Source organism: Erpetoichthys calabaricus, chromosome 16, assembly GCF_900747795.2.
Source record: "Erpetoichthys calabaricus chromosome 16, fErpCal1.3, whole genome shotgun sequence".
Taxonomy (NCBI): Eukaryota; Metazoa; Chordata; class Cladistia; order Polypteriformes; family Polypteridae; genus Erpetoichthys; species Erpetoichthys calabaricus.
The window spans coordinates 87,632,479-87,655,063 of NC_041409.2; the positions used below are offsets into that span (position 1 = coordinate 87,632,479).

The 22,585-nt window shown below is 38.3% G+C and overlaps 1 protein-coding gene across 2 annotated transcripts in view; it reads right to left on the reverse strand.

The window, feature by feature from the left end:
* Positions 1-22,585, reverse strand: part of mta1 (metastasis associated 1) — a 127,511-nt gene that overhangs the window by 30,758 nt on the left and 74,168 nt on the right. The window contains exons 12-17 of one of the 2 annotated variants that reach the window (XM_028821138.2): positions 20,574-20,728; positions 17,623-17,774; positions 16,413-16,602; positions 14,803-14,892; positions 11,531-11,680; positions 5,494-5,526 (exon numbers count right to left, since the gene is read on the reverse strand). In XM_028821138.2, the coding sequence (XP_028676971.1) occupies positions 5,494-5,526; positions 11,531-11,680; positions 14,803-14,892; positions 16,413-16,602; positions 17,623-17,774; positions 20,574-20,728 (770 nt within the window). The remainder of the gene's footprint in view (positions 1-5,493; positions 5,527-11,530; positions 11,681-14,802; positions 14,893-16,412; positions 16,603-17,622; positions 17,775-20,573; positions 20,729-22,585) is intronic. The other variant, XM_028821139.2, reaches the window with a different exon arrangement.

Sequence of the window (22,585 nt, forward strand, 5' to 3'; positions counted from 1 at the left end):
TTTAACTCTCTAACACTTTGAGATTGCTAAAATGTAAAGTGCAATACAAATAAAATTTATTATTATTATTATTCCCAACTCCTGTTTAAGCATTTGGTTCGGTAGTTTTCAAGTTTCTTCACAATCATGGTGGATATTAATTTCCCACATGAAATGGTGTTCTGAAGTGAAGAATTTTTTTTAAATATTAGAAAATTCCCTGTCTGTTCTTTGTAGTTTACAATGAGGGTGAATGTCTTTTTAACTTGCCCCCAGCCACTTTATAAAGGGTCTTAAAATGCTGTTGTACACTACCACAGAAAATTAATCTAAATTCCTCTCACAGCCAGAAAGGAAGCAAGAGCACTGTTGATTTGCAGCATTCATGATCGGCAAAAAGAGATTAATAATCAACAGCAGAACTCATGGATGTGTGAATTTCCCCTTGGGATTAATAAAGTATCTATCTATCTATCTATCTATCTATCTATCTATCTATCTATCTATCTATCTATCTATCTATCTATGTGTTTAACAGTGAAAGTAAGAGAATTTCCACACGTACAATGCAAATTCAACTTATTGGGACTAAACAGCTGTGTAGCCTTAAGAAACCACTTATCAGTGAGGCTAATTGGGAGGGAAAATTGGGCAGAGTGGTGGCTCTGAGGCTAAGGATCTGCGCTGGTATCCCGAATGTTGCCGGTTCGAATGCCCGTCACTGCCAAAAGAGATTCTACTCTGCTGGGCCCTTGAGCAAGGCCCTTAACCTTCACCGGGGTGCTGTACAATGGCTGACCCTGCGAAAACTAACAAATTCCTAATACAAGAAATTGTATAAGGCGAAATAAGGAAAAAAAAAAAAAAAAAAAAAAAGGCGTCAGTTTGCTAGAGAGCTGAAAGATTGGACTGTAGAGCAATGGAAAAAGGTCATGTGGTCTGAGGAGTCCAGATTTACCCTGTACCAGAGTGATGGTGAGTGTCACAGTCATAGGGTAGGAAGAGAGGCAAATGAAGTGATGTGCCCCTCATGCTCCTCATGCCTACCGTACAAGTCTGTGTGGGCAGGGTTGTGATCTGGGGTTGCTTCAGTTGGTCAGGTCTAGGTTCAACAATGTTATGTGCCAAAAGAGGTCGGCTGACTACCTAAACATACAGAACAACCAGGCTTTTCCATCAATGGATTTTTGTCTTCCCTGATGGCATATTCCAAGATGACAATGGCAGAATTCATTGGGCTCAAATTGTGAAAGAGCTGTTCATGGAGCATAAGACATCTTTTTCACACATGGAGTGGCCACCACAGAGTTCAGACCTTAACTCTATTGAGAGTCTTTAGGATATGGTGGAGAAGACTTTACACAGCAGTCCGACGCTCCCATCATCAACACAAGATCTTAGCGAAAATTTAATTCAACTCTGGATAGAAATAAATGTTGTGACATCGAATAAGCTTATCGAAACAATACCACTGCAAATGCTGCAATCAAAGCTAAAGGTAATCCAAAAAATATGCAAGTGCGTTACTTTTTTTTGGCCAGGCAGTTTTTAAAAATCAGAAAGCAAGGGGCAATAGCATTTTTGCTACTTTAAATACAGTTTTAATACAGGAACTTTTGCAAAACAATTGGACACATTTAAACTAAACCAATTTCAGTAACATTAACTCAAGGACTATAAATGACCCACACTGTCATGGGCACAATGGGTCAATAAACAAACTAACAACATCTTGTTAAAGGGTTTGAGGTTGTTTTCTTTTCTATTTTCTATTCAGTCACTTTTTTTTTTTTTTAATTTTTGGTGTAGTACATATTTGCGAGAGCAAACCAGACCTTTTCTTGGAAATAAAAGTAAGGCATTAAAAACCAGGGCAACACAAATAACTAGTCCATTGCACACAGCAATCTCATGCCTCCCATCTGATTTAGAATCAGCAATCAATAGAATGTCCTTGGACTGTGAAATTAAGCCAGAATCCGAGGACACCCACTGGCATGTAGAAATCTGCATACAGACTGCACACTAAGGAGAAAGAAACTAAATCCAACCTGCGTGAGAAATTGCAGAGAAGAGGAAAAAAAAAATTATATAGTGGAGCTTGGCCCTGACACAGACAGGCGGACACTGTAGGTACAACACCCAACACATGTTTATTCATATTTACAACAATAAAGTACACACAACCCCAAAACTCCCCCAAAGGTCAGGCCTCCGACACAATGCCTTCTTCACCGCCTCCACTCCTCTCCACCAAGCTCTGTCCTTCTCCTCTCCCGACTCCAGCCATCGAATGGAGGGATGCGGCCCCTTTTATAAATCACCCGGATGTGCTCCAGGTGCCTCCTGATAATCTTCCACCAGCACTCCCCAGTATTGCGGAAGTACCGGCTGCGCACCCAGAAGCACTCCGGGTGTCCCTGGTCGTCTCCCCCCCCAGCATTTCTGGGTGTGGCAGAAGTGCTGAGGACCAGGGCTCTCCAGGTATCGGGGCGCCCCCTGGCGGTGACCACAGACCCCTATTGGGTTGAGCTTCCAAGCTTAGTTCCCGTGGTCCCCAAAGCCACCAGGGTGGTCGCCCCTTTGTGGTCTGGAGGAGGCGTAAGCCCTCCTCCGGTCCTTTCGGGCATCCCGGCTAGGTGCCACCCCCAGCCACAATATTATATATTATATATATATATATATATATATATACATACACACACACACAGTAATCCCTCGCTATATTGCGCTTCGCCTTTCGCGGCTTCACTCCATCGCGGATTTTATATGTAAGCATATTTAAATATATATCGCGGATGTTTCGCTGCTTCGCGGGTTTCTGTGGACAATGGGTCTTTTAATTTCTGGTACATGCTTCCTCAGTTGGTTTGCCCAGTTGATTTCATACAAGGGACGCTATTGGCAGATGGCTGAGAAGCTACCCAACTTACTTTCTCTCTCTCTCTCTCTCTTGCGCTGACGTAGGGGGGTGTGAGCAGGGGGGCTGTTCGCACACCTAGACGATAGGGACGCTCGTCTAAAAATGCTGAATATCTTCACGTTGCTATCTTTTGTGCAGCTGCTTCCTGAAATGACATGCTGCACGGTGCTTCGCATACTTAAAAGCTCAAAGGGCACGTATTGATTTTTTTATCTGTCTTTCTCCATCTCTCTCTCTGCTCCTGACGGAGGGGGTGTGAGCTGCCGCCTTCAACAGCTTTGCGCCGTGGTGCTTCGCATACTTAAAAGCCAAACAGCACTATTGATTTGTTTGCTCCTTTGAAGAGGAAGATATGTTTGCATTCTTTTAATTGTGAGACTGAACTGTCATCTCTGTCTTGTCATGGAGCACAGTTTAAACTTTTGAAAAAGAGACAAATGTTTGTTTGCAGTGTTTGAATAACGTTCCTGTCTCTCTACAACCTCCTGTGTTTCTGCGCAAATCTGTGACCCAAGCATGACAATATAAAAATAACCATATAAACATATGGTTTCTACTTCGCGGATTTTCTTATTTCGCGGGTGGCTCTGGAACGCAACCCCCGCGATGGAGGAGGGATTACTGTATATATATATATATATATATATATATATCCTTGTTGTCTGAAAATACATGTCTAAGGCTACATCCATTTGACCCAAAACTGAGTTTACAAAATGAAAGTGATCTCTGGCCACACTGAATGAAGTTTTCGCATCATTTACAAAAAAAAGTATCCCAGTCTATACAGAAATGCCCAAAAACACATACGACATGAACCTTTGCCCACACTGGGCATGCACACATTGGACGGAAAAGCCATTCAATTTTTGTTTAAAATTAATTTTTGTAAACATTGTGAATTTTTTTTCCAGAGGAAAGCTGGGAACAGGAAAAGTTGTATTTCTTTTAACTCTCCCAGCTACTGATTTTGTGAATACATGTGCAACTGTTTAAATTGTTAGTAAGCACGAATTTGGCTTGCTGGAGAGAAAAGTTGGAAATAGAAGCATTAACCCAAATCCACTCCCCCCCTCAATGATGGAGACGCCTCAGTTAAACATTATTTATTTTTACTCTCCCAGATGTCAAGGAAACAAAACTTCGGAGATTCAACAAAACTGATGAATGGTCTTTTGTATTACCTGACATGAAGAGATCGAAAATAGCAGTGCAGCAGAAGGTTACACAAGCCGCTCCACACGCACCATGGAAATAAAACTCTTAGTTCCCAGCCCTCTATATTGAATTTTTTTTTTTCTTACATGAAAGATGATAATCAGTGAATGAGATGATGTAATGAGCAGAATCTAATCAGGGAAGGGCCACACAATAAGCAAGAATCAAGCAGAGAGCGATTACAGTATTGCTTTCGCCCGTCCACATTGCAACACTGACACATTTACGAAAGTATCCGGCTGTGGAGAGCATTTTTAAAAGTCTTCATTTTCAGGAGATGAATACACTGGTCTACGGTGGACGAAAGGCAAAAAAAAGAAAACCCAAGAGATCTGTCTCCAAGAAAAACGTGGTAATGCTGACAAGGTCTTAGTGTTTTACATTAACATTTTCAAACAAATGCAGAGATTATATCTAATGGCAAGAATATTATAAGGCGTCATTGGGCAATTTGTCCAGTGAGTTATTTTCAACAGCTACACCACATACACTTAAGAACTGGTCATCCACCTGAAGCTAAGCTTGTTCTGGTCCAGCCAGTACTTGGATGAAAGACCATCTAGGAAAAGCTTGGGTTGTTTCTGGAAGAGGTGTTGGTGAGGCCAGCAGGGGGTGCTTACCACGTGGTCTGTGTGAATCTCAATGCCCCAGTGCAGTGATGAGGACACCATGCTCTAAAAATGGGGCCGTCCTTCTGATGAGAATTAAAATTGAGGTCCTAACTCTCTGTGGTCATAAGATCCCTGGACATCCATCGTAAACAGCAGAGTGTATCCAGATGTCCAGGCTAAATTGCCCACCGGGGCCTAATAATTCCCTGTATCTAACTCTCTCTCTCTCTCTCTGCACCACCTAACGGTTCACGTGTGGTGAGCATCCATGTGGATGCTGCACATTAGTGGTGGTTGAAGTGGGTCCCCATTTACTACGAAAAGCACTTTTGGAGTAGTGAGGAAAAGTGCTACATAAGCCTAAAGAATTGTTGTTGTTATTAATAGATACTCAGTACAATGAAAATATTTCTACAAAACCAATGCCTTTTCGGCATGTTTTTGTAGATAACAAGGTTTTTAGACAAAGATCAAATGATGTGCATTCTTGTTTATAAACTACCTAACCTGCAAAAGCATTTATTGCACTGGATTTCAAACAACTGTTAACAGTTAACAATGGCAGGTATAATGTCAAAGCTTGTGCTTGTGTGGATTTTTATGGAAAAACCAATCAACAGTTTGAATTAATTTGAAGCAAAAAGCCAAAACACAGCCAGAATAGAAAAATTTAGGATAACAAAGGAATAGATGAAATATTAAGAATACACCTCCCATTAAGAGCAGCCTACACCCTGTTATGTTAAGTACTTATGTTCTTACCCCAGCCAGACATCAGACATTTCTTCAAACTGCCTGGAAAAGTGCCAACAGGAAAGCGAGAAGGAGAAGAGAGAGAGGGGAAAGGATAAGACGACATTAGGTAAAGTAAATCAACAGGATGAAATTCTAAGCAGGAGGTTCTGATGTGCTATTAGGAACTCAAATGCTACAGCAGGAACAATGCAATTAATTCTGAAGATGAGTTATTAGTCTCCACAATATTTGCTTTTTTTTTTTTTTTTGAAAAGATACAAGTTTGGTAAAGATCCAGGTTCTGACATATAGAAACAGAAACAAACAATAACACTAGTGCAATAAAAAAAAAAGGTTAATGCAATTTTGATATGCTTCATCAAATGACAGTTTGTGTTTAATTTTTTATTACTTAAGATATGGTTATTGATTATACTTAGACATGCTTATTAAATCAGGTGTGGACTATAGTAAAGGAACCTACTGTTGTAAAAGACACATTTTCAATTAGTCAGTAAGGAAACCTATCAGTCACTAAAGGCCACTTTCCAACAATAAAAGATAAGCTAAGGGTCCTACATTTCATTGTATGTTGACCCTGTGTTAACCTATATATGACAAATAAACCTAAACCTAAATCAGCTATAAAATAAATTTCTGTACAGCATGATCAGTTAAAGATTTGGATTATCTTTCCATCCGCAGATAGAATTTCAAACATGAACTGAGTTAATGCCTCAGTAGCAAGTTCATTTTCTTTTATCATAATTCCGGGCTACTGCTCAAATGTTTAATATTAATCTAGGGTGAAGGAGGTAGAACAGAATGTGGAAGGTAGAGAGAGTACTTTCACGTTTATAGTCAAGCTACTCTTCTGTGTACTAAATAGAATATCTGCAAGAGAGAGATGAGGTTGGGTTCAGAATTTTTTTTAAAGGTTTTGCTCTTCAACTAAACCCTCGTTAACAGTCATGTATTTATTGTTTTCTGATCATTTAATTATATGCTCATTTTTTAAATTAAAGGGGTAACACTTTAGTTTAGGTACTGCAAAAAATGCAACTATTTCTCATTTACTCTTATGTAACAAGACCTTAGCATAGACTCCCTTTGGTCTTCAACACTTCTAACACATCAGTAGATGGGCTATTCAAGTCAGTGCAGGGTGGCATATTGACATGCTGAGAAAATAATTTGAATGATTCACAGGTCTTATACTAAATATGTCATATCGAGAGAAATGTGTCTCAGTTAAGCCACCACAGAGAAGTCCAAAGTGAAGTCTTATTAGTAGGTCGCAGTGCAGTGCAGAGATGAATAAACACTTTACTGATGTTTTGTAAGCGTCACGAAGAACCAAAAAAGTGTTTGTTAAGGTCTAGTTACATAGTAAATGAGTAGTAGACACATTTTTGTAGTACCTAAACTTAAACGTTACCGATGAATGTTACACAATACTTTTGGAACAAAAACGAGTGTGTTTTCATAAACCTATCACTATTAAATACATGTCAAAATTGTTTTGCTTTGTAACTCCATGCTAGGGCCTTTGCATTGTGATCTGTTAATGTATCCTTTTAAAACTTGATACACTTCAACATGACATCTAGTAGGATGCTAAAGTGGAGTTATGAAGAAATTTTTACAGAAATTGTTATGCATACATCAACATTCTATTAAATATTTTTTATTAAAAAAAATCTCAATGAGTCAAAGCAGTGTGTCTTTCCTTTATAGCCTAACACTTACTAGTAAATCCAAAGGAAAGGTTCTTATTGCAGATTTCACAGGAGTTGTTTCACCTCATGGTATTTACAATTTACAATGCTTTTTACTCCACTTAACTTACAGTACTGATTGTGGAGATACAAATGACTGTTTAGTTTACAGATCGCATGGTGGCAATGAACTGCCCCAGTGTGCCCCTGTGTTAGCATGTGGGTTCTATGACTGAATGAATTCCCCATTCATAGTCAGTTCCTGCCTGTGACTGAAACTCTCAAACTCTAAACAGGAAGACGCAGGTTTATTAAATCAGAGTGGACGGTATCATACAACACTTATGGATTTATTCTTTAATGTAATATTGTATTTATCATGCAGAGGTGTTATAAATAGCTGCAGAAACAGACCACTGTTGACTTTATTTTATGACATGGTCATTGAAAGTTACATAAATGCACACTCATCAGAAAATTACATTGCATAATGAAATCCAACCTACCACTTAATGAAAGTGGAATTAACAAAAATCTCCCTTTTTTGTTGTAAACGTGCAAATAAATATCAAATCATTTATATATTCCTAAAAAAAGAATATATTTATAATTTAAAATTATAAAAATATTTCACACGAGAAAAAAGTTTCAGAAATACACAGCATATTAAAAACTTTAGGCATAAAATAACCCATTTCACATAAGAAATAAAAGATATGCATTTAAAAAAAAAAGAATTCAGATAAGATATTTAGTCTGAAACAATCATATTTTTTACATTTAAACATGCAACAATTTTGAAACTCAGTAACAGTAACTGAACTTACAATATTTAATACCCAATGTTTTCTTCAAATTATCCTGTGCTTTACATGCATTCACTAACAACATGGGGAGTTTGTATTAATCCCAAGGGGAAATTTAGAACTATCTATTTCATCTAATCTAAATTAGTATTTCATCCACCTCCTCTCTTGAGATATTCTGACATTTGTTCTGGAGGTGAAGTATTTTGCTTTCACATTTAAACTACAGATGACAGACAGGAATAACACAAAGTCTGGCAGACTTTTTAAAATAAGCTGCCCATGGGTCACTTGGTGTTGTCAGATATTAACTATTTTCAATCCAGATCCGATGATTATTATGTACTGTAAACATCCCTGAACATCCAGTTTTCCAGTTTACAACCCTTAAACTTTTTACTTTGCTTGATACATCTATGTACAACCAAAGTTCAATATCTTTGCGTTTTGTGTGTTTTTTTTGTAAAGTCAATAATATTTTTAAACCTCAGAACGGTGCTGCTAAACTGCCATCATTTACTATAGTGGTTCTCACTGCAGATGTTTGTTCCAAACAGCTTCATTTTTTAACTGGATACCTTATCCTAATTAAGCAAGCAGACATTTCCAAATTTCTATATTGTCGGGTCACTCATAAAATAAAAAAAAATAAAAAATGTGCCAAGCAATTATGTATGCTACATGGCAATAAGTAAGCAATTTATTTTTTTTTTTAAACTTAATTCTAAAGATTTTCACTGTGCTTTTCTAGGTGCTCTGGTAACCATTTAGTTCATTTTTGACCAATGAGCACATTAGTGGGTCTGACACCGCAGTGGCTGCAGCCTTTCAGTATACAGTGTCACTTGCTGAGGGGTCTGCTCTGCTTGTCCTTAATTACCATTATTAGGATACAATTAAATTGACAAAATAAAGTTAAAGCATTTATCGCTACTGAAAAACACTTATAAATGTTAAAAAAAAAAAAAAAAAACACCATCTAAAACAAAATCAATTAGAAGTAAAATGACTTCACTAATTATAAAGCTGGCTCGAACAAAAAGCTGCAGCAACAGCAAATGACCCAGGACTGAGTCTGAGAACCACAAACATTATTGGGGGCTACACTGACTAGACCATATGGTAAATGAAACTAAAAAGAAAGTGGGGCAAACCCAGTAGCAGTACAGGAGGTAATAACCAAACCCAAGAACACAGAAACAGAATAAGCAAAAGATTATCAAAAGAGATTATAAGCAATTCTGCCCCCTACACTAAGAAATTACAGCAACTCTTGAAGTTGACTGAAAAACAGCAAAAATGAATTTCTGGATTAAGAACATTTGACTTCAACTTCAAAAGAGAGAACTTGATTTACTTGGTAGCAAATTAAAGAGACACTATCAAGATAATAAGGCTTGACTGGCCCAATGCAAGACCAAACTCATGGTTTACAATGGACTGGTATCTCATTTTGGGACCGATTCATACCTTCAAACTCCTGATGCTATATTCTAACGTAACAATGGGACAAGGAAAAGGCAAAAGTTACATATATGGAAGGCACTTCTTACATAGCGGAAGTATAGAATGACTTATCCTTTAAGAAGAGAAAGGAAAACATCCTTAAAAATACAAAAATAAGCTTTACGGACCAAGTGAAATGGCCATAGTTAACATTATTCATACATTTAAAAAGCGTTCTTGAGCATTCAGAAAGAACTCAATGAAATCAGCTTACCCACAGGTGAAAACTTCTTAAGGGTACATTTCACATAAACAATACTGAGTTTTTCTTTACACAGAGAACCAGAGAGACACGGAATAAATTATCAAGTAGTATGGTGAAGGACTGTAGATCTTTAGAGACCTTCAAAACTCCACATGATGTTCTTTTACAGAAATTAGGATGATAGGATTGGCAAGCTATATTGGGCTGAATGGCCTGTTCTTGTCAAAACGTTTCTAATACACACAAATTATGCAGAAGGTTCCCTTTGGCATACAAAAATATCATTGATTATATAGAATTAGTAAACTGCTATGCAATTGTGTTTTTGAAGAATTCAAAGAGCCGTGGACAGAGCACAAAAACACTTAAAAAAGGAAAACAATGTGCATCTGCACAAACCTGGCTCAACTGCTTGATGTGAGAGGCGCGCACCAGCACTAATTATAGATATGTGCGGTTTAACATTAAAATTACTAAAGCCTACGAAAAAACTCGTAAATCTAGCCCACCTTAAATCCCTTGTGCACATGTGTACATTGCAACAGGTACACATCTCGTAAATGTAGGAAGGACAGCCCTTGCGTGTGTGTGTGTGAACTGTTAACATTTGAATCTGATGATTGCATATAGCGCTGAACTGACCTCTCTATACTATTCTTTCCTCTGCATGTCCTGGAGTACAACAGAAACAGCACCATACAGCAACATGTGGGGACTGGCAAGATCGGGGGGAAAAAAATAAATATATGCGGTCACTGATTACAGCCACAAGATATAATGCGAATGAATATGAATAATATTGTGGCACGAATGCAACAATGTTTTCCAAAATGTACTATATACAGGTCATAAAATGAATAATTCCAAATATCATAAATACCTATGTCTCTGTTTTTTTTTTTTTTGTCAGTGCGGCTTTGACATCATGGACCATGAGGCGCATACTAATTCAGTGTGAGCAGGAACACTCAATAAAACTAAATAAAAAAAAATCAAGCGACGGTGAGATACGAAGAACCATTTGTGAAAGTGTGTATTTGATCTTTGGACTTTAGGCTTCACACATTATATAGTTTATGCCTACATTTTGTCATTTATTACTAAAATATGAAAAACATTTCTGTTTTAACGATGTGTTTACACAGATTATTGTAGAAACGGAACACACATGAAATGCATGTGTTCCAAATAACAATCTATTATTTCCACTCTAAAACTCCAGCACTTCACTCCCAGATAATCAAGGCATGAGCTGGGAGAACTTTGTGCACGTTCTGTGGCGGTGGGGGGATGGAGTAGCAGGCTGCTTGCGGCTTGTCTTTATCGGCACATTTACAGGACAAAAGACACTGACGGAGTGGTGCAAAGTGATTTAAGGTGGGCCGAATTTGTGAGTTTTTCGTAGGCTTTGGTAATTCTAGTGTTAAATCAAAGAGCAAAACACTGAAATGTGTGCAAATAAAGAGACATCTGGGTCCATGGCACAATCTCTGACAAAGCACTGCTGTCGAAGTTTATGGCATAAGAAAGTCTTTTATTCATCCTACTACAGCCACGTCTATTTTTAACCACAAGATGCCGACTCTGTTCGTATATCACAATGCATACAGTGTCTGTAATTAGAAATACAGAAGTAGATTCGGGTGTATCCTGATATGTAAATATTTTCAAAATAATTCATACACACCACTCTGACTTTTGTTTGGCTGTCACATCCACATTTGACACTGTGACAGTCGTACAGAAGCCTACCCAAGTCTAAATAAGTCTGTTTATTACCAAGAGTAACACACTCTCTTTCATCCACATAGCATGTTAGAAATACTCACCGTCCATGCCGTTGTGCTGCTCATAGTTTCTCTTGCCCAAAATAGTGGGAGAGCCATTGTTGAGTATTGGCATGGATTTGATGGGCGTTAAACTGGCCATAGATATCGTTGAACTTCTGGGTGGGCCTGGTCTGGGACAAGGATGTGCTTCTAGAATAAAAAACAATATCGAAAGTCGAGTCACACAGCTTGACAAACAAGCAGTAACATATAGGGACAGAACAACAGAAAACTGTACAAGCTACACAGGGCAGAACAAAACACTACAGTCATTTTTAAACTCATAATATTGTCAATTTAGAAACAATTTGAACCATAGTTTGAGGATTTGGTTGCCAATGACATGTACTATAATCCATGTTTTGGAAGAGATGTCAAAAATGACTGTTTGTTTAACAACAGTGGATATACCTACAGTGATTACATAATGATTGTTCTTTTCATGTTTTAAGAGGATTAGGCAAAAATAATTAATGACAAAAACACTGAAAGGCGCAAGATATTATGCTGTTGAGACATATTGAAAACAATCTGGTTGCCATTTTCAATATAGGAATCACTTAAACTTATACTTGAATGAGAACACGCCACCTGTATATACTCTAAAAGGCAACATTAACAAATACTTGGTACATCTGGAAAGACCAAAAAGGATGAGATAATGCTGAAATAAAACATTTAAGAAAAAGGAGCTTCTTTCTTTTGAAAGTTTACAATTCTGAAAGTAGTTTAAGTGAACTTTAATAATGGCAAATATCAAAAACCTTGGAGAAGCAGAGCTTTTTGGCATATGTGATATTACCATCCATGATGCCTCCAAGTAGAAGGTTAAACTATCTAATAATTTTTTTGATAAATTTCCTACTCCAAAATCCAGTAGTCAATTCAGAGAAGGTTTTATTTACTACAGCATATTCCGTGGGCCAGGATGCTAGTTGTGCCATGTTTCAGGGGTGTAATGGTGATGGAAACATGCTTTTACTGACCAGCAGTAGGATTGTCTCCCATGGGGTCTTGTTAAATCTTTGGTTACATTTTTCTTTTATATATCCTATACCTATTGTCACACACGTGCGCATGTGAAGCAGTCTAAGGGCTTAACTGGGTGTAAGATGCAGGGGTTGATGACCGGTACTAATGCCTTTGCTCCCTCTTCCACAGAACACCAGTAGGAAAACCCACTTAAGACTCTTCTGCTACTTCAACACACCCTCCTGCAGACCTCACTTCTGCCTGACATCCCACCCCTTCCTGTCCTTCACCTATAAAACCCAAACCTTCCCTATCCTAGTTAGTCCTATCGTGACTCAGTCGCTTACGATTACTCTGCACATTGTTGGTGGTGCTTACAATATACGTAATCTTCATAATTGTTTTCTTCTGTTTTGTTCACACTATATATACCTATATATGTATCTATCAATATAAATATATACACACACACACACACATCTCTCTCTCATATCTTATATAATAAAAATTCTGGGACGAGACAAGACTTTCTCAGAGAGATACTTTCACATCCTGCGAGACAAGACTTTGTGCCAAGAGATTTAACCACGCCCGGGGCTGGAAATATAAGAAAGAGTAAATGACAAAATAGAACTTCGTAAAGAATTCAAAAATGTTGGCACGATATACATGCAGAGCAGGTTAGAGATAATGAAAGTACTAAAATTCAAAAGTCTCAAAAAAATGATAGTAAAGATCGTATTAGCGCAAACAAACAAATTACTCAGTGAAATAACGGAACAGTGAAAAGAGATCGAATATCTTGTTCGGATTTAAACTTTTCACAAGCAAGTGTTTGATCAATGCTATGGGAAAATCAAAGACAATTATGAATCAAGAGCAAAACCACCCCTGTGTTCATCAGACCATTACTGTGTCTAGATAATTTAATCTATAAACTCATTTTTAAGAGAAAAAAGCCAGAAAGCAAACAAATTGAAGTCTCAATATAAGGACCCTGTTGAGCATCTGCGTGGCTATTTTGAGGGCACTGACTGGTCAGTGTTTGAAAAGTCCTGTGCTAACATCGATAAACTGACAGACACTGTAAGCAGTTATATACAATTCTTGAGGATTATTGAGGACACAATAATACCCATGACATCAGCCAAAATATACCATAACAAGAAGCCATGGATTACCAGAGATCAGGAAGATTTGATAACCCCAAAAAATAGGAAGCCATGGATTACCAGAGATCAGGAAGATTTGATAACCCCAAAAAATAGGAAGCCATGGATTACCAGAGATCAGGAAGATTTGATAACCCCAAAAAATAAGGCATTTCAATACTGAAGAACATTAGCCAAACAGAAAGAATTACAGAAGGAGGTGAAACATGAAATAAAGCAAGCAAAGCTCTATGAAGGACAGGATGGAGAATGAACTATGAACTGAGAACACGAGCTCATGAAGATGATGGCTGGCATTCATACAGAAAACAATAATTGAGTTGAAATGTCAGGGGTCAAAACTGACTATCATTTGGTGCAAAAGTTGAATGAGTTCTATGCAAGATTTGAAACACAGGATTTTGCTTCAGAAGTAACTCAGTAAAAGAACAGACAGGATTGGAGCCAGGAGTCAGCCCTTCTTTGACCAAAATGATGTCAGAAACGTCCTTAAACAAAAATCAAAACAAATATTGGGTCTGGACGGTATTAGCAGCCATCTGCTTCACTGCTGTGCAGAGGAACTCTCTCCAATATTACACTCCATATTTGAAATATCCTTGGATTTACAGCAAGAGGCCAGCCTATGGAAACAGGCAACTGTTATTCCACTGGCGAAAACGTACATGACTTTAACAGGTTGTCCCTGAACATGTATGGACATTTTATTTTTTTAACAATATTTGAATAACTTCAACTGAACACATTTGTATTGTGAAACATTCAAATGTCACTTACTGGTTTGGTATACAGCCTTATGGAAAGCATTCTGAATATTCATGAGGAAAAAAGGTCTGATATGGTCACAAATATTCACGTAAAAATGAAGGATCAATTAATGGCATCAGCACCATGAAAATGGTGGCTGGGCAATACATAAAAGAACAGTATTAACTTTTAGAATTTATTTTTCTTTACAATAATACTGTGCCCTCTGATGGACTGGAGCCCAGTTCTGCGCCTGTACCTGCCTAGCACCCTATGCTAGCTGGGATAGGCTCCAGCGACCCCCCCCCCCCCCCCCCTGTTTAGGACACAAAAGCTTAGAAAATGTCTGACAATAATAGCGTAAAAAGTGTTTTATCTCACCTAAATAACGAACGACAGACTCTAGAGGTTTCCGTCTAGTTTGTTTCAATGGTAAGAGATTCTTGGGAACCTCTGTCAGCCTTGCAGTGCCTGCAAAAAAAGTGAAGGACCAGACACATCAATCACCTTTAGGTCAAAAGCCTTGCGAAAGCAATTAGTACCATAATAAACAAATACATCAAACTTAATATATACTTCGATTACATTTTATGCATAACACTGAACTATACATTTTTTCAAATGTTTTGCTTCCTGAAAAAATTTTGGCGATTAAGATGGACAGCTTCTAGCCGAACACAACTATCATTTCAGAATGACTGCATCACGTAAGAATTTGTTGAAAGATGAAATTAGCTTTTTCTTTTAATTTAGTGTATTTATTCACTTAATGATGCTGATACATTGCATTAGTTCATTTGAACTAAAATGTTTTGCTGCTGATTTTCATTTGTACACAGCATATAATGCTTCTCGTTTCAGCGTCCAACAATAGTCGTCCAGCATTGACAGATTCCACTTGCAATGGTACCATTTTCCATCATTACAATGTTCTAGGGAAACCTTTTACCAGGTTCATCATTCACTGAACCAAGATAAGAAACGAAGAAGTGAAAGTGAATGTAGAAATTAATCTTTAGCAACATGTTGCATTTCATGGTTTTGTACGTTTGAAGGATATGGTTAATCAGCTGGATGTAGATTGGTGGTCTGTAGTTGCCCAGCAAATTCTCAGCAACATCCTTGAATGCCTTCCATGCGATTTCCTCCGGCCCTGTTATGACAGATTTTTGAACTGCTCGTCATTGATGACATGTCTGATTTATGAAACAACAAAAATGTCTTCCTTAATCTTGACATCAGTTATTCATGGAAACATCGGTCTTAGTTATTGAAATCCTTCACATTCCTTATCACTTTCATGAGTTCATGAGTCCATGACCCCCCCCCCCCCCCCCCCAGTCCAATTTTCATAAGAACAGAAGGCAGAAATATCATTGCTGGATCAACAAGTGGTATATGGGTCACATGTTTCTGTCCTGTACCCAAATGCTTACAGAATGGAGAGTTCTTTTAAGGTAATGAGACTTTTTAGTATGGCAAACAAAGCCACAACACTTAACATAATCGATTCAAGCTGTATTTCCAGCAGCAGGGCCACTAATTTTAAATCACCACAGATGTTATAGTTGCAATTATTGTATTGTATATCTATGCTTAAAATATGAGAGGAAAATCACAAAAACAGATCATCACAATAAAAGGTATGTGATAGAAAATATTAAAGACAATTTTTCAGGCTAAAATCCTTTAGATACATCCTAAAGAGTTCAGGAAGGAACATCCTTGTTGTCCAGTGTAATACAATAATGTGGCTCCCAAATAGCCAACACCTTGAATTGGACTGCAAACCTTATAATATCCTGTTCCTTTTTTATTTGTTAAGACTCTTCTGAACTCTACAAATTATCTTAAGAGTTGATGGGAAAACAAAATCATGTTGCTTTGGATAAAAAAAAAAAAAACAGCAACATAAGTGTAATTAATGAGGTAGGAAATTCTGTGTAATACTATCAAGAACTTAAAGATACATTAGATAAAGCCCAACTCACACTCTGCCTTAAGGGAAGCACTGTTGATGGGCGTGTAGGGATGCCGTGCCAGGAATCGCGGCCGGAACACATCACTGCACAGACGTCTAGCAACTTTAGTAAGTGCTGTTGTTTGAAGGAAGAATGCCTGCCGTGTCTTCACTGCAAACTTTGGGCTACCACTGTGTCTCATGGGCAATCCATGAGGACTCTATAAAAGGAATTGAAATCAAATTAACATTTACAGATACCAAGAGTGACACCCTCAGAAAATAAATAAATAAGAGGTATTTCTAAAGGACAGCTCATAGTAGATTAGCGTAAAGTGGTGCACGATTGTCAAATGCAAATTGTAAGAGAGAAAACATCAATAATAAACTACAAAACTATTATACAAAGATCGTATCAAAATTAATGAACAACCAAACATCTCAAAGTACACACCTCAATTTATTTTTCTACAAAATTTCCATTACATTGGACACAATTCCCCCACACCACCATCGCTCCGGTGGTTTGGATGGCTGGAACAAAGTTCTTCTAAAAGGGTATCTTCAAAGACACTGACATGCAGCCTGCTGGACTGTCTGTGTGCTCTCGTATTGTCAGCCTTGCATCTGGTTCTTTATGTTTCCAAAAAGAAGGTAAATTGCTGGGAACCAAATCAATACTCTAATAAGTGCATCAAACCTTTCCTTATTGTGTTCTATAGAAGCAGTTTAATGGCAGTCACTAAAATGCTGATCTTGAATGTCATTGTGTGAGCATCTTTAAAATGCATTGTCTATCTTCTCACAATACTGGCATTCATATGCATTACTGAATATACACTGAATATATTACAGTGGCCCTCAGGTGCAGGAATTTCCTCTTCACAAGAAGTTTAATTACCTCGTGCCAACGGAAAGGTATATCAATGTCAGGCATTTTGTCTAATTTCTGTTTGGATTTAAGTGAATGACTTGACTAGTAGCTCATGGGCACAAGAAGAGTTTGCGCTACCTGTCAAATAAAATTCATTCTGCTGTTACCAAAAGCATTTTAAATGCAGCTTTGCTCATTAATTTTGGTACAACCCTTGTACACATTTTTTTTATTTTTTTTTTTTTTTAAATATATAAGCCCAGGGTGCAATGCAAAACAAATGTGGATAGAATAATCACATAGAGGCAGACAGTCATGGAGATATAGACGACAACACATTCTTAACAGTTTCCACCGTATACATTACCATGTTGTTGCGATTAGGGCCTGGTCTCTCCCCATCTAACCGCGTTGGCATTTTAAGGCCTCCATATTTTTTCCAGTAGGTCCAGCAGGAGGCACAAAGTCTGCACTGCATGTTAGGGGGACCCCAAGAGTACCACTGATAAGAGTATGTGGCTGTAGAAAGCAAATTTGTAAGAGGTTATCAACTTTTGCAGATAAGTGTAAAGCACAATGGTATGAGAAAACGTCCTAGTCTATCAACTCCATTCTCTGCTCGCACTGTATGGAATACCAGAGCAGAATCATACAGTTGAAGTCAGAAATTTCTATACACTTAGGGTGAGTTCTTTAGAACTCCCTTTATATCCCCTCAACAGATTTTATGCTAACAAATTATAAATTTGGCATGTCATTTAAGCCATCTACTTTGTGCAGGGCAAAAACTTTTTCCAACAATCTTCACAGACAGAGTATATCGCTTTTTATTGACTAGATCACAATTCCAGTGGGTCACAAGTTTAATTAGACTTTGTTAACTGTGCCTTTAAACAGCTTGGAAAATTCCAGAAGATGATGTCAAGCCTTTAGGCAGTTAGACAATTAGCTTCTAAAGACCAATTAGCTTAATTGGAACTAACATGTGGATGTATGTTAAGGCCTACCATTAAACTCACTGCCTCTATCCTTGACATAATGGGAAAATCAAAAGAAATCAACCAAGGCCTCAGGGGGGGGAAAAAATTATAGACCTCCACAAATCTGGTTCATCCTTAGGAACAACTTCTAAATGCCTGAAGGTTCCACATTCATCTGTATAAACAATAACATGCAAGTATAAATACCATGGGACCACACAACTGCCATACCGCTTTGGAAGGAGACACATTTTGTCTCAAAGAGAACATACTTTGGCAAGAAAAGTGCAAATCAATGCCAGAACAGCAGCAAAGGACCTTGTGAAGATGCTGGAGGACACAGGTAGACACATATCTGCTGTGTATCCACAGTAAAACGAGTGCTCTATCGATATAACCTGAAAGGCTGCTCAGCAAGGAAGAAGCCACTGCTGCAAAGTCACCAGAAAAAAGCCAATGGCACATGGGATCAAAGATCTCGCCTTCTGCAGAAATGTCCTGTGGTCTGATGAATCCAAGATCGAACTGGGGGTGCTTTGCTGCAGGAGGGACTGGTGCACTTCACAAAATAAATGGCACCATGAGGAAGGAAAATGATGGAGATACGATGTGAGACACAAAAATAACCGGACTGGGCTTGGGGGCTTTCCTAGAAAACCGTCTGGAGGTCGGCCAGACGTGAATCGTAGAACTATATCCCCTCCTACACACCCTCTCAAACCGCCGACTGGCTAGGTATATCCTGTAAATACCCCAGTCAGTATTTGCACAACAATCGCTATATGAGTTGCCGTGATAATGTCAGAAAAAAATCTAATAGCGAATTAACATCAAATTTCTCACCAATTTTCTTTTTCCGTCAAGCAGCAGTTTTTGACTGACAAAAACATTCCTTTCCTCGATTATCCTCCCTATTCGCTCATTTTATCTCCCTGTGATTTTTACTTGTTCCCGAAAATCAAAAGTGACCTGAAGGGCAAACGTTTTTCTTCAATGGACGAAGTGAAGACAAAAACAGCAAGCCTGTTGAAGAGCCTCAAGCAAGAAGACTTCCAGCACTGTTTCAATCAATGAAAGATACATATGGAGCGGTGTAGAGATTGGGAGGGGGGAGGTGACAATTCATCAATCTTTTTTTTTTTTTTTTTTTTTTTTTTTACTAATCCCAGTTATTTACCAGTTATTTTTGTGTCTCACCTCATATACTGCAGCAACATGTCAAGAGCTCAGTAAGGAAGCTAAAGCTCAGTCGCAAATGGGCCTTCCAAATGGACAAGGACACCAAACATACCTCTAAAGTTGTGGCAAAATGGCTTAAGGACAAGAGGGTCAAGGTTCTGGAGTGGCCATCACAAAGTCCTTACCCTCAATCCAATTGAAAATTTATGGGCAGAACTGAAAAAGTGGGTGCGAGCAAGGAGGCCTACGAGTCTGCCCCAGTTACAGTATGCCAGTTCTGTCTGGAGGAGGAATGGGCCAGAATTCCAGCAACTTATTGGAAGAAGCTTGTGAAAGGTGATCCTAAACACTAGGCTCAAGTTAAACAATTTAAAGGCAATGGTACCCAATATTAACAAAGTATATGTCAACTTGTGACCCACTGGAATTGTGACCTAGTCAAGAAAAAGTGAAATACTCTGAGGTCTGTGAACATTGTTGGAAAAAATTAATTTAGCACTGCACAAAGTAGATGTCTTAAACAATATACCAAATATATAGTTTGTTAGTATAAAATCTGTGGGGCATCCTAGGGGTTAGAAAGGGATTTTTGAAGTATCTACCCAAAGTGTATGGAAACTTCAGACTTCAACTGTAGATTCAAAGAGATGCCACACAGACATCACTCTATTCTCCAAACCTGGCCCCATCTGACTAAAAACTGATCTAAAAGATTATATTCATTTAAAATTAATGTACACTACTTTGCAAGATCTGTTTTCACTTTGACATTAAAATAGTATTTTTCTGTTGATCTAGATCAAAAAGGCAAATTAAACCGACAGAGATTAAATGTTGTACAACAAAAAATGCAAAACTTCCAAGGGGTGAAGACATTTTATAGACACATTATATTGAGGGTTGCCTCTGGTTTGCTTTTACTGGTGTTTCTCCTTATTGATTAGGCAGAAAACATTAAAGATAAAGAAAACCTTGCTTTAAAGAAATCACTGAATCTCTACTACAGCTGTGTTAACTCACCACTAAGGTACATTTTGTTACACTAACCCCACTAAATTTCCTGAATCACTAAGCAATATAGACAAAATGCTTCACAGCCAGCTATATCCAACAGAAACGAGGATAATAAAATACACACCAGCAAACTGGGCATACTCACTATAGCAGCTTTCACAGGCACGTCCTATTACAGCATTTTGGCCTGGCAACCCAGGGCCTGTTGAACTGGGAGGTACTCCTGCTGTTGTTCCAGCTCCATTGACCAGACCGGGCTTCACACTGTTTACATTCAGCTGGTTGGGGTTAGGCTTGTTACTAAGGAAGAGATCAGGAGGGTGAGGACAACCAGAATGATCATTGTCACCTCCACAACAGAAGACACATCTTGGAGTATAGTACCATTACTAATTAAAACTCACAAATTCTCAAGGCTTATCTTGACACAAAGGAAGGCAAAAGTATTGAAAAGGGTACAATGATCTCCATTCCATCCCACAAGACACATTTTTCCTTGATTTTCCCCTCCGCTCCTCAGTTTAAAATTGTGATTGACGCGCACATTGCAGATTTTCACGTATGGAGATTTGCACACATTTCAGTCACAGCATGTAGAAATGACAGCGCTTTTTCTACACGGTCCCACCACCATTTCAGGGCACCAAAATGTTTGGGACAATTGGCGTCACAGGTGTTTGTGATCTCCCAGGTGCGTTTCATGGTTTCGTAAGATACCTTGGCTTGCTTGTACCCTTTGGAGTCTGTAGTTGCCATTGTTAAAAAGGAGGACAAGAACTGTGCCAATGAAAGCCAAAGAAGCCATTATTGGCTATTGTAAGCTGAATTTTATTCAATAATTGAAAGGGAGGAACAGGGTTGTTGGAGTGAAGCTGTAACTGAAGACAGGTGTAACTATTAACACTAGAATTACCAGAGCCTACGAAAAAACTCGTAGATCTGGCCCACCTTAAATCGCTTCTTAAAACCCTTCTCACCTCTCCGCCAGCGTCTTTTGTCATCTAAATGTACTGATAAAGACAAGCTGCAAGCAGCCGGCTATTCCATCCCCCCAACGACTTAGAACATAAACAAGCTTTTCCCAGCTCATGCCTTGATTGATTATCTGGGAGTGGAGTTTTAGAGTAGAAATAATAGATTGTTATTTGCAACACACGCATTTCATATGTGTTGCATTTCTACAGTAATCTGTGTAAACACATTGTTAAAACAGAAACGGTTTACAATATTCTAGTAGCAAATGACAAAATGTAGGCATAAACTATATAATGTATGAAGCCTGAAGTCCAAATATCAAAGGAACACTTTCACAAAAGGTACAAAAAAAAAAAAAGCCACTGCCAAAAAAAAACGCCTTAGTGTGCGACTTTGACACGCATTAGCTATCACTGCTTCCGTGGCGCAACAGTATCAGTTGCTGACTGGGAATCCAAAGGTCGTGAGTTCGATCCTGCACAACTCCATTTTGAGAAGTGTTCTTATTTTCACTATTTTAGAATACAAAGATACATTTGATTTCAGTCTGTAACAGCCAGTGTAATTTATGATATTTGTAAAGGTTAGCTTTATTTTTTTTTTAAATTCACTTTTCATTGTCTCAGTCGCGTTCAGGATACTTCCCTACCGCCCCCCACCTGACACTGCTGTTTTCACATAAAGACGCTCTATAGTTCTGCAGTGTATCACGATACATACGACCACGTGTTTTTTTCCCCCAATATTGCCAGTCCCCACGTGTTGCTGTATGCTGTTTCTTTTGTACTCCCGGACATGCAGAGGAAAGCCTAGTAAAGAGCAGTAACTTCAGCGCTATATGCAATCATCAGACACTCCCCATCTGATACTGCTGTTTTCACATAAAGACGCGCTAAAGCTCTGCAGTGTACTGAAGTGTCTGCATGCACTTTTCGTGGCATTATATGTGTATTTTTTGACCATGCCCATGTAGCTCAAACATAGGAACATATGTTGATGTAAAAGTATAACAAAACAGGTGCACTTTTATTCAAGACTATAACCGAAGAAAAAAGAAAGCAAGTTACAGTAGGCGGTTGATATGACAGCTTGCGTGGTGCAATGCTAAGAACTGCTGATTTCCATTCTGTGCTATATAACTGTTAACATTTGAATCTGATGATTGCATATAGCGCGGTCTTA